The sequence below is a fragment of the Chanos chanos genome, chromosome 10 (genome assembly GCF_902362185.1).
Source record: "Chanos chanos chromosome 10, fChaCha1.1, whole genome shotgun sequence".
Taxonomy (NCBI): domain Eukaryota; kingdom Metazoa; phylum Chordata; class Actinopteri; order Gonorynchiformes; family Chanidae; genus Chanos; species Chanos chanos.
This window is the reverse complement of record NC_044504.1, coordinates 29,813,341-29,831,695: the sequence shown is the minus strand read 5'-3', so window position 1 is coordinate 29,831,695 and position 18,355 is coordinate 29,813,341. Positions and strand designations below refer to the sequence as shown.

Here is an 18,355-nt window from a genome sequence, read left to right as displayed (position 1 = left end):
TCAAGATTACCCATCTTTGTGTGTTTCATCACTGTATATAGACCAGGTCAGGCATAGCCAGCAAGGTCTGCTTCCCTACGCGCTTAAGAAGGAAATGTCTCCATGACAATAGGGGATATCTATGTCCTCCATGTATTTCCTGTAGAGGAGTGGCATGCAGTGGCTCCACAGTATACCACAAAGAGATCGCTGCAAGACTCGAAACTGTGTCTTTTTACAGAGTCTGTATGTTCACATGAAAGCACAAGAAGCAAAACTCTGCTGCACCCAGCCAGAGCTCACAGGGGTCCTGCAGGTAAGGTCATGGTAGACGTGGGGCTAGATATTTGGGTGGTGTCCTCTGTCCTAGCTCTAGTGGCCTCCAGTCCATCATTGGCGCCACAGGAGAAAACATACAAGTTTGGGAGAGGCTTCCTGGGCTTGGATAAGTGCAACGCTTGTGTCGGCACCTCCATATGCAAGAAGTTTTCTAAAGAAGAAATCAGGTAAGAATGGATAAAGAATAGGAGATCCTCTCAGGTTCTAGGTTTCAGTGCTATTCATGATGACAGTAAGAAAAATAGCTTCCAAGGCAAGATACTTTTAAGAGGTGCTTTAGAGAATGCAAACATTTTTGCATTTGAATATGATGTTTTGTACAATGTATGATTTTTCATTCTGTAAAATTTTAACATACTGTTATATGACAGAAATATCATAAAATTACAAACATCTCTTAGAGTTTTTTTTTCCTTTTTTTTTTGTACTATGGAAACCTCCCTGTATGAACTGCCATGGAAACAACCTTGCAGTCTTTGAAAGCATGGCTGAGCTTCGACCAGATTGGAGACATTTATCTACACATAATTTTAAGCTTGTGTTAATTGTATCAGTTAAACTGCTGAGTCTGTGACACATTGCCAACCGAGTTCCTCTTCTGACTCTGTGCTCTTAAATGGCAATACATGCACAACTGAAGCAAGGCTTCAGATTCTTTATGAACTACCATACTCCACATCATAATGATGGCAAGACCTGTACTGGAAATTTGGGGAGAAACCAACTTGCTTTCAGTTACACTGTGAGTTCCTTTTTCAAAGGACAGGATGTTTGGTTAGGTGATGCCTATTATCAGTAAGCTGTTATCAAGAGACAGCTGCTTTGCAATCATGTCTAGCCAAGAAATGAACCAATGCCTTGCATGCTTCAACTAAGTTCACAAGGGCTGAGTACACAGTGATCAAGAGCTTGTTTCCTCTCGGGCTTAATTTAGAGCTCATGTGATATGTTTTCACCCAGCAACAAATCTCAGGAAACTGATGAGAATTGAGTGCTGCCTTTTAATAATGTGCCATTGTTAATTACATCTCACTTATAGGCTGCTAACTAATAAAGCAAAACATTAGTAAAACATTAGGAAGCATATATGTATTCAACGCAATTATAATGTAAAGATAAGTGTATACAGAGGGCTCTTTACTTGCACCAATAATTCTATCATCATGCCAGCAGATGTTACATAGGACGATGACTGAGACTGGCAGGGTTTTGCAGAAGGATTTTAAGGTGATGTTAAGTGATCTATCTCAGGTTTGAAAGGTGGCTGTCATCTCAGCTGCACCTGCCCTCCGCCAAACGAACGACTTATGAGGGGAATTACACAGACGCATCACAGATTGAGAGACCAGTGATGTTGTCATGGCTGATGTCTCCTCACCTGCACCAGGTGTCTGACTGGAGCATTTGCAGGTCAGCTGGCCGAGAGCGTACCTGCAGCATTGAGGCTGTCCTGAGAGCTACCCCACGCTTCCAAACCTGGGCACGATCCAACCTCCTCCTCCCCAGTATGGTACAGGTCTGTGTCTACGTGTGCCAAGATGTCAGCCAAAAAGTAATAGAGGTTCTTGAGTGAATTTTGCCCCTGTGTTACAACTTCTTGCCTTTGAGGTTTGTGCTCTGGTTATGTGTGACATATTTTGGCTTCTCTCACTGAACCTGGTGAATGAACAGATCACTGGAGCTCTCCAGAGAATGCTCCAGGCTGACAATACAGAGCTCAGCATGGAAAGAAGAGACACAATTGAACAATATGGTCAAAATCATTTGAGGAGGCCCAATTACATGTAATCTTCTCGTCTTTGAGTTAACAGGTTAAGGCCAATCAGCAGTTCTTTTCTTGATGGGTTGCATATGACTCAATCCCCTATTTGACATCTCCAGGGTCTGGCAACACCCATGTTGCGGTGCCCCTCACAGAGGCTGCTGGACCGGATTGTACGGCGATACTTCGAGGTAACAGATGTGGGGAGCATGCAGATGAAGCACTTCACTTACAAGGATAAACTCAGGCTGCTGTACACAATGGCTGTCAATCAACACCCCCTCATGCTGCAGGTACAGTGCAGAATGACTTGACAAGGTGATTTAACCTCAGCAGTCACTATCCACAAAATAAACAAACGGAGAGGCAGATCTGTTACAGACTCTTTTATGAGTATGATGAATATTTGAATCAATACTCCTTTTTCTTTACTTATCAAATCACTGTTTCCACGAACAAACAATTGAGATGTCGAAGACATTATAACAGGGAAAAGACAGACAAGACACGAGTCCACTTGCAGGAATTACATGTATTCATGACAGAACAGATTCACCAGACGGTTTGAGAATGATCCGAGGGAACTCAAAAAGTACCCTTTGTAGTTCGCTGGTTTCCTGTTTTTCACCTTGTGGTTGCTATGGTGATCACAGATGTTTCCTGGCATGGAGGGCTGGCCCTTCCCGCGATACCATGGGTCCTGTGGCAGAGTGGTGGTGTGGGCCGGTGGCAGAGCTCTCAGGAACCTGTACTCATCCCCACTAGAGCGCCGCGTTGATGCTGCTTACCAGCTCCTGCGTATAACCCAGAGTTTAGCCTCCAACAGCCTGCACTTCAACCTCTACTACACCAGTGTCTCAGAGGACATGTTTGGGACCCTTGACGATGGCCGGGTCTTCATTACAGATGCAAGTACCATCGGAATCATTGATCTGCAGGATGGTGAGTCAGATTAAAAGTGTGAAAACAGGGATTTTTTTTTTTTTTTTAAAAAAAGATGTTTAGTGGATATGGGGGTTGTATAATGGTTTTATGTTGACTGGGATTTCAAATACATCTGGTGCCTAGAACAGATCTCAATCCAAAGGCACTGAAGGCTTTCCTTAAGGTGACAAGAAAGAAATGAACACAATGGAATTCTGCAGCTATAGTGCTTTAAAAAAACAAGTGATAAAACAGGTTCAATTAAAGCTTAAGAGAAAATGTTTTAACAACAATTAAATAAGTTTCTACTTAATAATTCTTATTTAATAAAAAGTATATGAAAAAAAATCCTCATTGCCCTCGATAAGATCTGATGTGACCCTGCTGATATATATGAGGTTTGATTTTTAAGTCTGTGATAGGCCAAAACCAAAAAGGTCTCTTCAGTGCAGATCAGTCATACTGGTTATTAAATCTGATAAAGGCACATTTAGGTTTCTGTTCCTCTTATCTGGGGTATGGCAGTTCAGGGAAACTACCACACACTGGGCAAACAACGATTTCTACGTTTAATAAAGGAGCAGCAAGCTCCCAGCAGACATTTTGATCATGTTAAGCATTCAGAAGAGAAAAAGAAAAAGAAAAAACAACCCTCCACACAGCTGTGTTACTGACATTTAGTTCACAGTATCAACTATAATGACTTCTGTTCCATGGTTTTTCTGTCCTACTGAGAAAAACAGGTCTAATGGTTTTGAACAGTTAAATACAAACTGCAGTAGTCAAGTCACTTCATTGTGCAAACTGTTCTATGCTTTGAAGTTGAAAATCATGATATTGGACAGGAAGTGCTTTTGAAAGGTCTTCGTCAATGCAAAAACTAACCATCCGTTAGAATACTGGGGTAAAAAGTACATAATTACTGTAATTTCAGTAAATTTCTGAAACTATCAAATTAATCTGAATTATGTATAGAAGTACTGTTTTTTTTAATTTTAGATTTACTCATAAAAGTAAAAAAAGAATTGAAACACCAACAGGCTGACCTGTTTTACTTGTGAGACCACAGTATGTTTTTTAAATGTGAAATATACAACACATTGCCACACCCTTTACACATTCTTACAGTTATTGTTGTGAATAAATAACTGAAACAAGACATTCTAAATTCTGTGAGTCTAATCTTGTTCTGTACGAGCCACGTGTCTGTTCTGTTACACTGAACAGTTTAATGAGGGCAGCTGGACAGGTTAATGTGTTTGGAAATGAACAGAATAATTCTCAATTCCAAAAGCCAATTCATGAAATCCATTCTTTCCACTAAACATTTGTTTCAAATTTGCCATTTGTTGGCAAACAACGGGTCTAAAAATCAAAAGCGTCTGAATCTCCAGTGCCAGCATCACAGTGATGTTCAGAAAATATGTATAATTCTCACAATGTCAAAATTATTCTTGAGTAAAACTACTCAGATTAATGACAAAAGTGCAAATACAGTAAAAATACACTCCCTTATTCAGTTTGTTACAGCCCTGGAATATTCATATGTGCAGTGCAGTCTACTTTGCATGTTAGTTAATAATGGCTTCAGATACTGTGATAAAATACATTTTCTCTCTGAACAAAAAGCTAGTACTTTACACAGCTGTCATAAATGCATCTATTTTCTCATGACTCTAATCTAAAATCTTGATATAGCAGAAGGTTTCATGTTATGCTTACATCAGATCGTGCCTAAACCCGATCTCATATTTTACGACTACCCAGACTCAAGCCTACCCCCTTTCCCGCAGGATTCTACCCTGATCAAGGACTAGAGCATCAGAGTGTAGACATCTTTTCCTGTCTCAGCGGTTCCTGTGAGAGACCCCCACCCTGTGAACACGTCCAGCCTTCCCAGAGCTTCCTTCTGCTGTGCAGAAACATTCTTACCAAGCTGCTCGCTCCCAACGATGTCCGGTCAGCTCATCTCCCCGGTGAAGCAATGAGACAGCTCACAGTTTGTGCCAACCAATCACAGTCTGATCAGAGGATCCTCACTGCAGCCCAGTCTCTGACAGAACTCCTGAAGCCCATGCGACCGTGCAGCAGACAGTATGAATACCGATACCCTGAGTGCCTGTATATCCACAATTTCTAGTGGACCAAAACTGTCATCTGTATGACTTCTTCCAAGTCCAGGCTAAAACGGTGAGCAAAAATAGGCAGGGCAGTTTGCAACACAAATCCTAAAACTTCAAAGGACTGGACTGCTCAGATTATTTATAAAAAAAAAAATGGCAGAAGCATGATTTGTCCAAAATTTTATGGAGTGGTTCAGTGGATGCCAATGGCCTGGCAAAGACAAGATTTACATTTAAAAACAATATTCTATCATTCCACTGTTCACACTGGGAGCCAATAAATGTGGACAGACTAACAAGAGTGAGAAACTGAAATGGGACAGCCTCATGGTAAGCTTCAGCATGAACATGTTTTAATAACTCATGATCTATCAGTTCTGCAATAAAACAAAACTTAATGCAAGGGATTCTGTACAAAGCCATTCAGCAATTTTATTTATAGATAGAAAACGCAAGTGAAGAAATTATTAAAAAAAAAAAAAAAAGAAAGAAAAAAAAAAAAAAAAAAAAAAAAAAAACACTGTTCCTTAAATTTTAATGGCGGGTACTCTTGGAAAAATAACAGCATTCCATCAACAAATATTTCCAAGCAATAAATATGCATTTATAAATAGTGTACATGTACAACAAAACAAAACAAAATCACAAATTAAAGTTTATGCCTTAGTCTATGTGCAATCCATTTTTCTTTGACTTGGCTGGGTTTTCTCACTTCTTTTCTTGAAAAGAGAAAAAAAAAAAAAAAAAAGAAAAATCAATGAGATGGTTAAAAATAAGCTGCTTAAAAAAAAAATTACCAAACTCTTCATGGTACAATTTGATCTCTTTTCTTTAGATTTTGAAGCCAAAAACACTTTAAATTGTCTATCTACCATAAAAAAGACCAGCTATGCTAGACTTTCAGAGGGGAAATGTGATACAAGGAGAAAAGCATCAGCCCATAACGGAAAAAAAAGATGAAGAAAAAAAAAAAACCCAAAACATTCTACTCAGTAGTCTTTTGTGTGATGAGGCCAGCTGTAACTTATATACAAAACAATTTATTTATTTATTCTTATTTTTATTTATTTATTCATTTATTTATTCTTTTTTCTTTCTTTCTTTCTTTTTTTTTTTTACAAAATGTGCTGATTTCTTCAGCTGTTTGTTTTTCCTGGAGGTGGAGCTAGACCAACTTAGAACAGTCCTGGAGATGGAGAGATGATGCCCACTCCAGTCCAGTGAGTTGCCCCTCCACACTTGACAGGTTGCATAGACAAACAGCTTTCAGCATCCAGCCGCCTCGAGGGGTTTGCTACAGAGACCAGTGGTGTGGAACTGGGTCACTTTTCCTGAATATCAGAAAGGTGTGAAAAGCGTTCCTGGGTTTGATCCAAAGAACCGTTAATGTCAAGATGAGGATGAAGGCAGAGGGGGAGCCTGTTGAATGAGTGAGAGTGAAAATTAACATCGTGTTTACCATCACATCTATGCAGTACAGCACAAGTATTACACATGTGAACCTGAAGAAGGGCAATTCCACACAAGGTTTTTTAAACGGTTAAGGTTGTCTGAGTTGAAATACTTCTCGCATGTATTCATACAAGCAGACCTCCACTGCATCCCTCAGCACATTTCCCAGAGCACAGACTAGCTCATCTGACCAACACTTTTCATGTTTATACCAGGACACTGTAAACAAACTGAGGCCAGTTTATCTTTTGCGCACAGAGACCGCATCACCTGCAAGTTTAGTTCAGTTGACTTCCTTTTGTTTAGCAAATACAATACGATGTGTTCACACAACTCTCCAAACAATGCAAACTGGACTTACTCCAAAACAAGGCAGCAGGAGTCGACTCTGCTTTTATTCTTATGTATAACCCTAATGTACCAAATCCCTATTTCATAAAGTCAAAACAGAAGAAAACAGAAAGCAATACTAGGCATGGAAGTATTCAATTTGTAGATTTTTTTTTTTGTTCAGCTGCTATTATCTACCATTTATTTTTTTAAAATCTCAAAACCAGCAGAAAGATATGCATTTTGGTTTAACAAACACAACAAAACGTGCATACAGTAGGTGTCTCCCCATCTCTAGGTTAATGAACTCAACTTGTTGCTAACACACACCACAGAGTACACAGACCATAATGGTCAACCTTAAAATGTTGCCAAAAACACCAGAGACTGCAACTTATGCTAATTATCTCCAATAGCTGCCCTAATGGTTGCTGAACTGTGTGTTTCAATAGTATATCCAGTTTTTGCTAACTATTTCAATGGATCAAATCCCTGCATTTTTACACATTAACAATGTCAATACTGCGTTAAATAAACAAAGTAAATAAAACTGTAATGTGGAGATTTGAGAACTTACTAATGTGAATTGGTCATAGACTTGCATGAGGTCCTCCATTTTGTACTGTTCTAACACCACAAAATTGTCGAGGTTAGCACTGCCTTTCCGTGCACAGTCCTGACAATGCACGACATAGGTCTTTCTAGAGTTACTTTCAGTGGTGACAAACAGCAAATCGAAGACCTCCACCTGGAAAAGAGAGAGAGAATTAAGATGGTTGTCATTCCAATGGGAGAGAATTTTACCGGTACAAACTGGTGAGTAGAGTGTGATTACACCGAATAACACCCAATTCAGTGGAAATTCTATAAATGCAGACAAAAACTGAACATCTCAAAAAGAGGCCCGTCATCACTCGGGGCTTGACCATGTTGGGACATACATGACATACTTTTCAAATGAACTGTAACCCAAACCAAACAAAAATAAGCAAGTGAATAAGTAAGTACATAACTAAGTAAACAAACAAAATGAAATGGGTCTCTCTTTGCTGGCTCAAACTGGATATTAAAACGTGCTACACTCCGCATCTAAATATCAACACAGTAAATCTAGAGCAACATGACAACTAGATTACAAAGTAATGTTAACATGTCAAGTATGCTACTTTCAGATAGCCACAGCCCCCATCCTGTCTGTGGTTGCTTGTATCAGTATATGCAGCTCACTTTCTTAAGCTGAAGGCTCAAATGATAGCATCTCTATTATACTTTTCTCTCACAGTAACTATGGTATACGCAGGCCCTGTGTCTCACACACATCAGAGCCAAGCTAACAGCATTAGATCTAACAAGATGCCTCTGAGAGGTGGTCATCTAGCATTTATCATACAATTACACAACCAACTGCCTACTCGAGAAACTTCTGGATGTTATTTTGGATGGAGAGAAACAGCTAAGTGCCGTCAGAGTGCCTGCTCCAGTACAATGGAAAACAGTGACGAGTAAAAGGCCAGTATCGAACAGAACAATTTGTGATTAGTGCTCAGACGGCATAAATGCGATTCCAAAATCCAAGAATGCCATGACAGAAAACAGCAGGGCTAACCTCACAGATGCTGCAGTAATGCGCTGGCTCGTCTTTGGTTCTCCCATGCCAAACCAGCTCTTTTCCCGCGGCGATCAGAGCCTCCTTCAGCATCTGACACTGCTTTAGCGTCCTGAACAAGCAGTACCTACAACAACAGATGCAACCGTTTCACCCTGATTTCATTTCATCCGTCTTTAAGGCAGCTGGACATAGAATGATCTGCGAGTCTTGCGAAAGGATAACTGCAGTTACGGGACTGAAAGGACTAGATCTTTTATGAACAGTTCAGCATCAACTATGAACAGTTCAACTTCAGATGAAGTTCAGATCTTCAACTGTTCCTCAGTTTAAAAATGATTATTAATTGAGGATGACATTTGTGGATGCAGAGAGTCGACTCACTTGATCATCTCAAAAAGCTTGTGGTCGCACACTTTGATGTTCCTGGCCATGTTCCAGGAGAGGTGGATCATTGGGACAATGGATTTGACACTCTGGAGTTTGTTCCACTCATAGCGCTCCACTGCCAGCTTATACTGATGTGCTGCAGAAACAGGAATGAAACCATGCAGTCTGGACTCACTGGTGACATATCTAAACATCTGACATTTTATAAACAAGAGGAATTTGACATCACATCCATTTAACAACCTGTTTAGAATCGAACATGTAATCAAATCAAATCTTTTGGCGACACAAATATCAACAATGCAATGGTTCCTATGGCATGGCAGCGAGGCATAGCAAAGCGAATTAAACTCTCATCAATCAAAGCTACACGTTTGCTGTCCTCACCAGTGAGAGGCCCTACGTTCCAGGCAATGTTGTTACACCAACCAATGGCTTGGACCCAGTGTACAGTGCCAGTGTTCAGCCAGACCAGATCTCCTGGTCTTTGGATGAAGCGATAGACTGGAACATTAGCCTCATACAAGTCCTCCAGGTTAGGCCACCATGAACCCATCAGGAAATTTATATTATTTCTGCGTAAGAACAACACAAACACACAAATTTGTTGTCAATGGCTTACTGCAGTAGCTTTTAAATTGCATTCACCACACATGTTAAGTAGAGTCATAGACACAACGTCATAGACTGTCCATCACATATGAGAGCTAGTTAACACTGTGTTTGGTTAACTTACTTTTCACAGAAATCATTCATGACTCCCCAGTATGGTTCAGGCACAGCAAACCATTCACAATCCCCTGGGCCGATGTTGATGTTCACAGAACAGAAGTTATTGTTTTCCTGATGACCTAAACAAGGAAATAAGCTCAGTACATGTCATTGCTTATTTTATTGGAGTGAATAAACCTATTCACTCATTGACAAATATAATCCACAATGCAACAGAAATACAACCTCGGTCAAGACAAGAGAAATGGACGGCTCTGTTTTTCCTTAAACAAGAACTGGATTTAACGACTTTAAGTATGTGAATCAGGCCAAAGCATGAGCGTTCCAATTGAGACTAGGCATAACTGTGTGAGTAATTATGTACTCTCTGCTCATCATCAGCTCAGCTGTCAGTGATTTTCACACCGAGCTGTTAAATGTTTGTGTGTGTAGATACACATATGCACAAACCAAAACCACATACAGTTTTTGATGCTCTGTGCCAGGGCTCTAGTTTTGTACCATGACCTAGGTCTCCCCCAACTCAGTCCAATCATGTTCATACTCTTTCATATTCATATTTAATTCATATAGTAACCTATTGATTTACTGACCTGGAGTCCTGCAACCAGGAACCTTCATGTAAAGCTGGACAGTGTTCATACCCAGGATGGTGTGACCCACGTGACTGAGTAGATTTCCCGCAGACACAACCCGCGCAAACGCTGGCAGCTTGCTCAGCTCTGCCAGTTGCAGCTTCCACCTGCGCAGAACAAGTCAGAGGGCAAAGGTCAACTACAACACTTTAAAAGACCCTTCTGGGGACACTCATGCAGTCTGTCATCTGATTAAGAAATGTTCACAGAAACACATTTACTGACCATTATAAATGCCAGACTCATCTCCACTGCTTGGTCAAGTTACACCAGCTTTGAGAGAGTAATCAAGCTCAGTGTGGGAACAGAACTCTAAATTGTCAGCTCAGTTGAAAGGCTAAATATCTTTTGAGTTTATGGCATGCTATCCTCTGTTCTGGACAACGTTACATGTGTGACAGAAAATACAACAGAAGTTAAATGCAAGTGGGCCGATGAAAGCAGGAAGCAAAATCAACTTACTTTCGCTCGTCCGACAAATCAATGTTTGTTCCAAACTTGATGTGCTTAAACGGGCCCTTCCTTTTCCGGATCATGCTGAAAAGAAATTTCAGTCTTTGAGTATTGGAATTGTTTTAAAACATTTCATTATCAATGCAATTTTTCAGAGAAAGGCGGCTCACTTTTCTGCGGTTGATGACTCTGAATCAGAGTGATCTTTTTGCCCTTTCTTTTCATTTTCCTCCTGACAAAACAGAGAGAGAAAAGAATACAGTATTAGAGAACTGCAGACGAATTACTCTAAGAGAAAATGTCATCAGTTGGGCTGGAAGACGAAATGCATAATAATAATGTTCACTCTTCAGTGGCAGGTAAAACACTGATGTGTCCTTTCATACTTTTGACAAGTCTGTACAACGCAGGACCCTGTCACTATATGATGCACACACAGCTGCAAAAAATCTTTCTGCTTTAAGCCATTATTGACGTAACAGACATGAGACGCTGACTAAGTGTTTGCCAGGCCGAGGATGCAGATTTTGACAGTTCTTTAACGATGTCTTGCTCAGCAGGACTAAACAATTAACGCTGAGCTGGGGAGGACACAGACAGTCTCTGCCCAACAGGACAACATGGGCATCTGGGTGGCACAGCAGTAAAAGAGACTGTGTACTATTGATGAGGTCATGAGTTTGAATACCACAGACTGGGGTGATCTTTCTAAGAGCCACACAAGGTACTCTCCCCGCACAATCCTAGTGTCAACGGGTCCTCTATAGCATTGCGCACAGGTCTAGGGAAATGGTGTGGACTTCTGTGCACACTAAAATTCACATAAAGACACTCCTAAACCGGTAAGCGGCGGTAGGTAAAAAGAAGCGTCAGAGGACAGGCACACTCCTGCACTGAGGTCGAGAGTCATGACATAGCCTGAACGTTAGACAGTAAGGGAATTAGAAAACTCCAAAATATAGTGAAATGGTTCAAATGAAATCCCATGACTACTATATCAGAAAAAAAGCCTCTGAAACTTCAAAGTAAAAGGAAAAAAAAGGGGACGACAAAGATCAGCTGGACTGATGGCACTCGCTGGAGATATTCGCTGGGAAACGAGCGCGTGAAGTTCAGACGGGCAGGTGAGACTCACCCGTAGAGACTCTTGGAAGGAGGAGGCCTGGTACTGGGCATACTTGGCGATGGTGGTGTGGGAACGGCTGCTCTCACACCGCCACTGCTTCCTGGTGCCCGTCTGATCCCAGTTCTCATCGGTGGGCTGAGCAAACTGGGTCCGCACTTCCACCAAATGATCAGGGTTTGCCTCCACCAGCGTCTTAGTGGAAAACAGACCGAGGTCTGAGAGAGACGGAGAGAGACATGTGACTGTGAGTCGAGATTGAAATCATCAGTCAATAACGGATTCATGCTTTTCTCGTTACAAACACACAACTTCCAAATTCAAAGACCATACCTAGCAGATGGAGGAAGAACAGACTTGAGAAAGCAGAGGGATATAGCTTAGCTGTGGTAAGGAGTGGGTTTCACCATGTACAGACCCTCTCACCAATAATAAAAAAAGAAAAACCACTTGATTTCAGCAGTTTAGGATGGGGAGGAAATAAAAGAATACAATGTGCCTTAAAAGGTTTTGTCATCATCTGCACGGTATCACTGGAACTTATATGAGACAGCTTAATTAATAATTACAGAGTGTACAACTAAAATGGCAGATTTTCCTAGAAAAACAGCCAAAATACGAAGTTCAGGGTCCATACACATTTTAATCAATAAAGTTCCATGACTTTTCCATGCATCTGAGGCAAATTTTCATGGCCATGCATTCTCTGAAACATCCCGAGTATACATGAAGAATAAAAGTAAAAATCCATGTCAAAATTTAGCACAGTATATTTTAATTAAAATCAATGGCAAGTTATGTGGTTTAAGACAAAATAAACACTTATGTGAGTAACACTGAGACACCAGTTAGATGTTTACAGGATAAAATGTGTCGAACTCTGAGAACTCCATTGTGTAGTCCTAATTAACAAATGACAGGGAGGCAATGATGTTTGAATAAGAAAATAGAAACGGTCAGTAACTCTGACACGAGCGTGAAAAAGCCAGTGATGAGGGTTGAGAGTTGATTGATGCGCAGCAGTAGCAGCAGCCTGGTGCTTAGTCCCTTTAGCGCGGCTAGCTAGCGCTGCCTCTTCCACGTTTGAAATGTCTAACGTTTTACTGCCCAGTCCACGTTTTGCATGTCCCAGGTCCTGGTCTTTCTCAAACCACACCTTATACTGGTCCAAGTGAAGCCAGTTCTTATTTAATCGTCATTTTCCTAGCATTGCGCGGATTTGCATCCAGTCAAAGTACAAGGTGCAAATTCAGGTTGGAGTCCGACGTGACCCCACGCAGAGAACAACATAACGTCAAGTGACCATACTAATCTGCCCGAACACTGACGTGTTGCTTAACCAATATAGATTTTTCTCAGTCAATCTTAACTGAACCACATATACTCTATTAAACATACTAATCTGCCCGAATACTGACGTATTGTTTAACCAATATCGATTTTTCTCAGTCGATCTTAACTGAACCACATGTACTCTGTTAAACAGGTATTTGTGAAGCAAATTTCCCTGACTTTTCCAAAACTTTCCGGGTTTGTTTATTTTTCCAAAACTTCTCCAGGCCTGGAAATTGCTATTTTCAAATTCCATGATTTTTCCAGGTTCTTCATGACCGTACAAACCTTGAAAGTTAAACTGGTAAACCATCAAATTGCAATCCGAATATACAGAGTCTGATTACAGATGACAGGAGCTGATTTAATCCAACGCCTTTGATTTAATCCAACGCCTTTTTCACAAATGACCTGCTTTAGAATAGAACTCAGACCCAAATCAACTTCTTTAAACTGAGTGTACGACTGGGGCAGATGTGCTTTTAAAGAGGCACCTGTAATGTCTCTCTCAGCTTGCAGGTGGTGCTGTTGTCCTATTTGCCCACTTGATGCAACCTCAGACAGACCAAAACTTCAGTACCCGACAGTTGCAGCAGCCAGCTAGGTACATGCACCAGTCTCACAGCTCTCAGCCTAAATGCATAACTCATAACTCTTTCATCCAACCATCACATCTCGACAATTACTTTACGAAGCTGTTTCTGAGTGGTACTGCTGAGGCCACTTCCATATATAGATGCATTTGGCCGTTAGTACAAATCAAACAGCTCTTTCTTCATACATCTTTCTGCAGCCTTCACAAAAAAAAAAAAAAAAAAAAAAAAAAAAAGACAGGCAGACCCATACACTCACTTCAAGCAATTCTCTCTTTTGTTTCTCACAAACAAACACACAGACACACACACACTCACCAAGCTTGAGTGCTCCGGCAAGGCCTCGGATAACTGTGACCGGGTTGGCTGGATTTGTGCAGAACTCGTGTAAGGGAGGAAAGAAAGCATCCCGCTTGTTCTCCAGCTGCAGAGATTTCCGCAGTTCAATGAGGTTAGAATAAAACACAAGGAATGAACAGACATTAAGAATATCCTTAAAAGCTGCTTTCTCTAGTCTTTAGCCACCGTAACATCCATTAAAAGGGTTCTAAGAAAACAAAGCAAAAAAACCCAAAAACGACCAACTGGCTGCTTTACCATGAATACGCATGCGTTAAATGTCCAGCCAAGGCTACGAGAGAGATTTGTGTTGTACTTACATAAATACTCGGGGTTGGGGGGTTGAGTTTGTCCTTTGGCAGAGGAGGGAAAGGTGGAGCGGGTGACCGTGGCGGAGGACATTTGTCCAACAAGATGCTACTGCTGGATACACCATTCTTCCCAAGGTTCCTGGATCAGGGACAATGGACAGAATACATTTTCATAAAAGAGCATCTGTAATATCAGCTTTGTCACCATGCAGCATAGTAATGGGGGGAGGGGGCACATAGTCTCTTTTGCTATCAGAGACTGGAATAGGAGAACTACAAGAGTATTGTGAAGCACAGTTATGACCTTATGCATAGTCTGGTTCACCAAATTTATGCAACCATTAACTTACCCTTCCCCCTATAATTAAAAGGGGTAATGTACATTTTGGCAAGAACAAAGGATTGAAATAAGAAAACAAAACTGAGAACAAGCAAAAAATGACATGATTATTTGTGTCAAATGAATACAACAAAGGAAGAGAGACAGACAGATGTGGGCATATGGTCAGAATAAGCCATGATGTCAGCATGTAGACTTTTCTGGTGTCATAAAAGGTTGTTTACAGCTGTTTAAAGGAGACATATTAAACATGCTGCCAAGCTTCACACCATCAAAACCAACCCTCTTCAACGACCGGGCTTTCCAGTCAAAACAATGGCATGATTACAATCTGGGCACCAAAAAAAACACACCCCGTTGTACACAGCCGAATGTGGGTGAAGAGCTGACCGAAACACACAAACACACAGTTTTACTGTGAGAATGCCGTATTCGCTCTGGGACAGAACACTTAGTCACTGACTGTATAAGGGCATACACTCCTGTCAGGACAACAATCAAAAGATATCAGAGAGACAGCCCGACTATCTCGGTTGTTCAAATAGTTGCACTCACTGTGATGTCCGTTTTGGCGATTTTTCAGCTACATCTTGGTAATCATTTCACAGCACATGGAAGATAACATTATAACAGTCTCTGGTGCCCCCACTAGCAAAACTCAGTAACAAAAAAGGAAATCTGTTAAGTACCCTTAACGTTTGCATCTGTAACGTAAGCACTAAATGGGCGGTTAAGTTAAAACGGGAGATTTTGGAAGCGCTGACAAACATGAGACGTTTAAGGTCACATTTCCAATTAAAAAAACATCTGTCAGATTAAGAGACTGAGTACCCACTGCAGCATTCCATTTAGAGTGATGCGGAGACTTATCCTCAGTCCTGTGCCAGTTCAATATCAAGGCACTGCTAGCTAACTCTACAGAGCAGTCTGGCTGCACATGGAAATGCTCATTTAGGTCAGGGAGGCTCTCGTGTCCCAAACAGAACTGCATTTTTGGCATCAAAGCTAACATGGTGCTTACCCTCACCAACAGACAACCAGGAAACAATAACACCAAGAATGAGCATTTCAAACCATGTGAGAAGAAAACTCCTCCAGTCTGTAATACAAGCCTAATTTAAATCATCTCAATGGTCATGATGCCTAAACCACAGCTAAGAAGGATCACTGAGAGGGAAATCAGGCAGAGCAGCACACGTCAAAAGACATGTCCCAGAGGAAACGTTTCAGTGCACAGGTGGAGAACTCAGTCAACAGCGTTGACTTGAGTCTGGACAGAACAGGACCATGCTCTCACTGTGGTCAAATGCACAAAACAGCTTTCCCACTAAGGGCCAAGGCAGCATCCGTCGAGACTAATTTCCATAAATTCTCTTTCCATAAATTCCTCAAGGCTGCGTCTCTTCATCTTTTTTTTTTTTTCCCTTCAAAACCAAACCAATGGTCCAAGCTGAAATGCTTACCTGCAGGCTTTGAGCACCCCACTGGAGCTGGGGTAAATGGAGACGGAGGACCATGGGGCGATTGCAGGGGGTTTCGGCCTGTGACAGACCAGTGGAGACTCCACCTTCGTCGGGCTCTGCGAGTCCTCTGAGCCCCTGCCGTTTAGTGTGGGGCTATTAAGGCTGTTAACACTGTTCAAAGAAGCGGGGTGCTCTGTGGATTTGGGAGAGGGTGTGGCTGTGGACATGGCAGAGCAAGGAGAGGAGGAAAGAGAGTTCTCCTGGGTCTTGGTGCCCAAGTGGAGAGCGGGGTGAACGTTATTGATCTTGGTGCTGACGTTCGCCGCCCCATGGTCCTTACTATTATTACTACTATTGGCTTTTCCCTTCAACAAGGCCGAGAGCTGTGGATTGTCTGAACTAAGTACACCTGGTGAGGCGGGCGGAGCTGCAGCAGCGTCTGCCAGGCCCTGATGGACGTGATTAGGCAGTCCCTCCGCCGTGGCAGTGCTGTTTGGCATTCCTGCAGTGTGCCCGTTTCCTGAAGGCTTGCTCTCTTTGGTGTGGGCCATGCCTTGTTGTCCACCTGAGGTAGCAGACTGAGGGGAGATGGGAGAGGAGAGGTGAGTAAGGGTGGCCTCCTGTGCTGACAGGTCACTGGCCACGGTGGAATGTCCGACCTGATTTGGAACGCCAGCATCAGCAGCCTGGGTAGGCTGGAAGGTCCCAGTGGAAGGGAAAGGCTGATGGCCATTGGGACCTGACATATGCAAACCTGGACTTTTCTGAAGCCCCTGCAATTAAAAAAAAAAAAAAAAAGAATAACAAAAGGTAATGAGACATGGAAAGATTCGTTATTACACGCACTCCAAATATAGCTAAAACTTATGACAGAAAATTTCAGGAACATATGTGGATTGCCTGCCACGTCACGCTATAAAGAGTCTTAATTGACTGGAGCAGACCTCAGAGTGCAATTACGAATTAATGTTTATTTAAAGCCAAAAAAGCTGATTGCAGAAAACAATGAACAATGCAAAACATTCTCCCTGGAAGCAAAGCATCATGGAGGCTGCATGGTGTTCACAAGCAGTAGACAAACAACACTGACCTTATCATAATGCAGCTTCAAATCGAAAAACAAAGAAACCAAGTATTTAAAATGAAATGCGTCAACCACGGACACTGGACCACATCAACGCAATTCAATGACTTATTACCTTCCTATGACAAACCAGATTTCATAACCAGCAAAACAAATCACACACTGTGCAAAGTGAGAACGGGCTGAGAACACTCATCTCACTCACCTGAGTGGAGTTGATTTGTTGGCTTTTCCACGGCTCGTCTATGCTGCTGCTGCTGCTGCTGGTGGGGGTTGTGCAGTTATGAGGTAGTTCGTTTTGCTGCAGGTAAGGCACGTTTCCATTGCTCCCTAGTCCTAGTGCGTGATTATTGCCCACAGACACGGTGTCTGTGTTACCTAGAGTTCCAGCTGTGCTGCACGGGGCGGGGCTTGCCGAGAAGGGTCCGTTAGCCGTTGGTTGAGAGGTGCAGGGAGAGCGGGCTGCAGACTGAGTGGCAGAGGGTGTTTGGGAGAGGGCAGCGTGTGAGTGGTGGGAAGAAGAGAGATGGAGAGCAGAATTCACAGGCAATGAAGGGTCTGTGGTCGGACCGTTGGAAAGGGCTTGCGGCAGCTGACCGGCGTTCTGTTTCATCTGTCAAGAAAGAAGAGTCGTTTTTTTCGATTTACGTTCTTTTGCGTTTGTTCAGTAAATCTTGAAGATGCTGTCGACACTTCTTAAAATGATGCGCGGTCAACAAACCTGCTGCTGTTGCATGCAAACAAGCTGCCTTTCCAACTGTTCCAGCATCTGAAGCTGTACTGGCTTAAGACTTGTCCGCTTGGCCCGTAACTGCTCCAGGAGCTGGGAATGAGGAAAAAAAAAAAAAAAAAAGAGGAAAAAGTTTTTAAAAAAAATGCAGGAACTCTCCCAACTTTTTCCCCCACATCAATGGTCCCACCAAAACAATTACACAGTCTTTTTGTCATATCAATGCAGGTAGTTCATCAACATATTCTAAGATTTGCAATTGAGATTGACATCTGACGGAGGAAAGGAGACAAAAAAAAGAGAATTACAGACCTT

General features: G+C 41.9%; 2 protein-coding genes across 8 annotated transcripts in view; one reads left to right on the top strand and one right to left on the bottom strand.

Annotated features, from left to right (window-relative positions):
* The first annotated feature begins 242 nt into the window (after nt 1-242).
* On the top strand, nt 243-5,144 carry dipk2b (divergent protein kinase domain 2B). Its single transcript, XM_030787224.1, has 5 exons — nt 243-485; nt 1,570-1,834; nt 2,200-2,373; nt 2,734-3,022; nt 4,798-5,144. Exons 1-5 carry the CDS (start codon nt 304-306, stop codon nt 5,142-5,144), a joined length of 1,257 nt encoding a protein of 418 aa, XP_030643084.1. The 5' UTR covers nt 243-303.
* A 1,159-nt stretch (nt 5,145-6,303) lies between these two features.
* kdm6a (lysine (K)-specific demethylase 6A) overlaps nt 6,304-18,355 on the bottom strand; it is a 41,923-nt gene continuing 29,871 nt past the window's right edge. For 4 of the 7 annotated variants that reach the window (XM_030785823.1, XM_030785818.1, XM_030785817.1 and 1 more), the window contains 16 exons: nt 18,353-18,355; nt 18,032-18,133; nt 17,516-17,923; nt 16,227-16,999; nt 14,433-14,562; nt 14,092-14,197; nt 11,861-12,066; nt 10,896-10,957; nt 10,735-10,809; nt 10,231-10,379; nt 9,642-9,756; nt 9,293-9,480; nt 8,900-9,041; nt 8,516-8,642; nt 7,487-7,657; nt 6,304-6,546 (listed from right to left, as the gene is read on the bottom strand). The exon at nt 18,353-18,355 is cut by the window's right edge and continues 75 nt beyond it. In XM_030785823.1, coding sequence (XP_030641683.1) covers nt 6,517-6,546; nt 7,487-7,657; nt 8,516-8,642; nt 8,900-9,041; nt 9,293-9,480; nt 9,642-9,756; nt 10,231-10,379; nt 10,735-10,809; nt 10,896-10,957; nt 11,861-12,066; nt 14,092-14,197; nt 14,433-14,562; nt 16,227-16,999; nt 17,516-17,923; nt 18,032-18,133; nt 18,353-18,355 — 2,787 coding nt within the window. In that variant the 3' untranslated portion in view covers nt 6,304-6,516. The remainder of the gene's footprint in view (nt 6,547-7,486; nt 7,658-8,515; nt 8,643-8,899; nt 9,042-9,292; nt 9,481-9,641; nt 9,757-10,230; nt 10,380-10,734; nt 10,810-10,895; nt 10,958-11,860; nt 12,067-14,091; nt 14,198-14,432; nt 14,563-16,226; nt 17,000-17,515; nt 17,924-18,031; nt 18,134-18,352) is intronic. The other 3 variants (XM_030785816.1, XM_030785819.1, XM_030785822.1) reach the window with 1 other exon arrangement.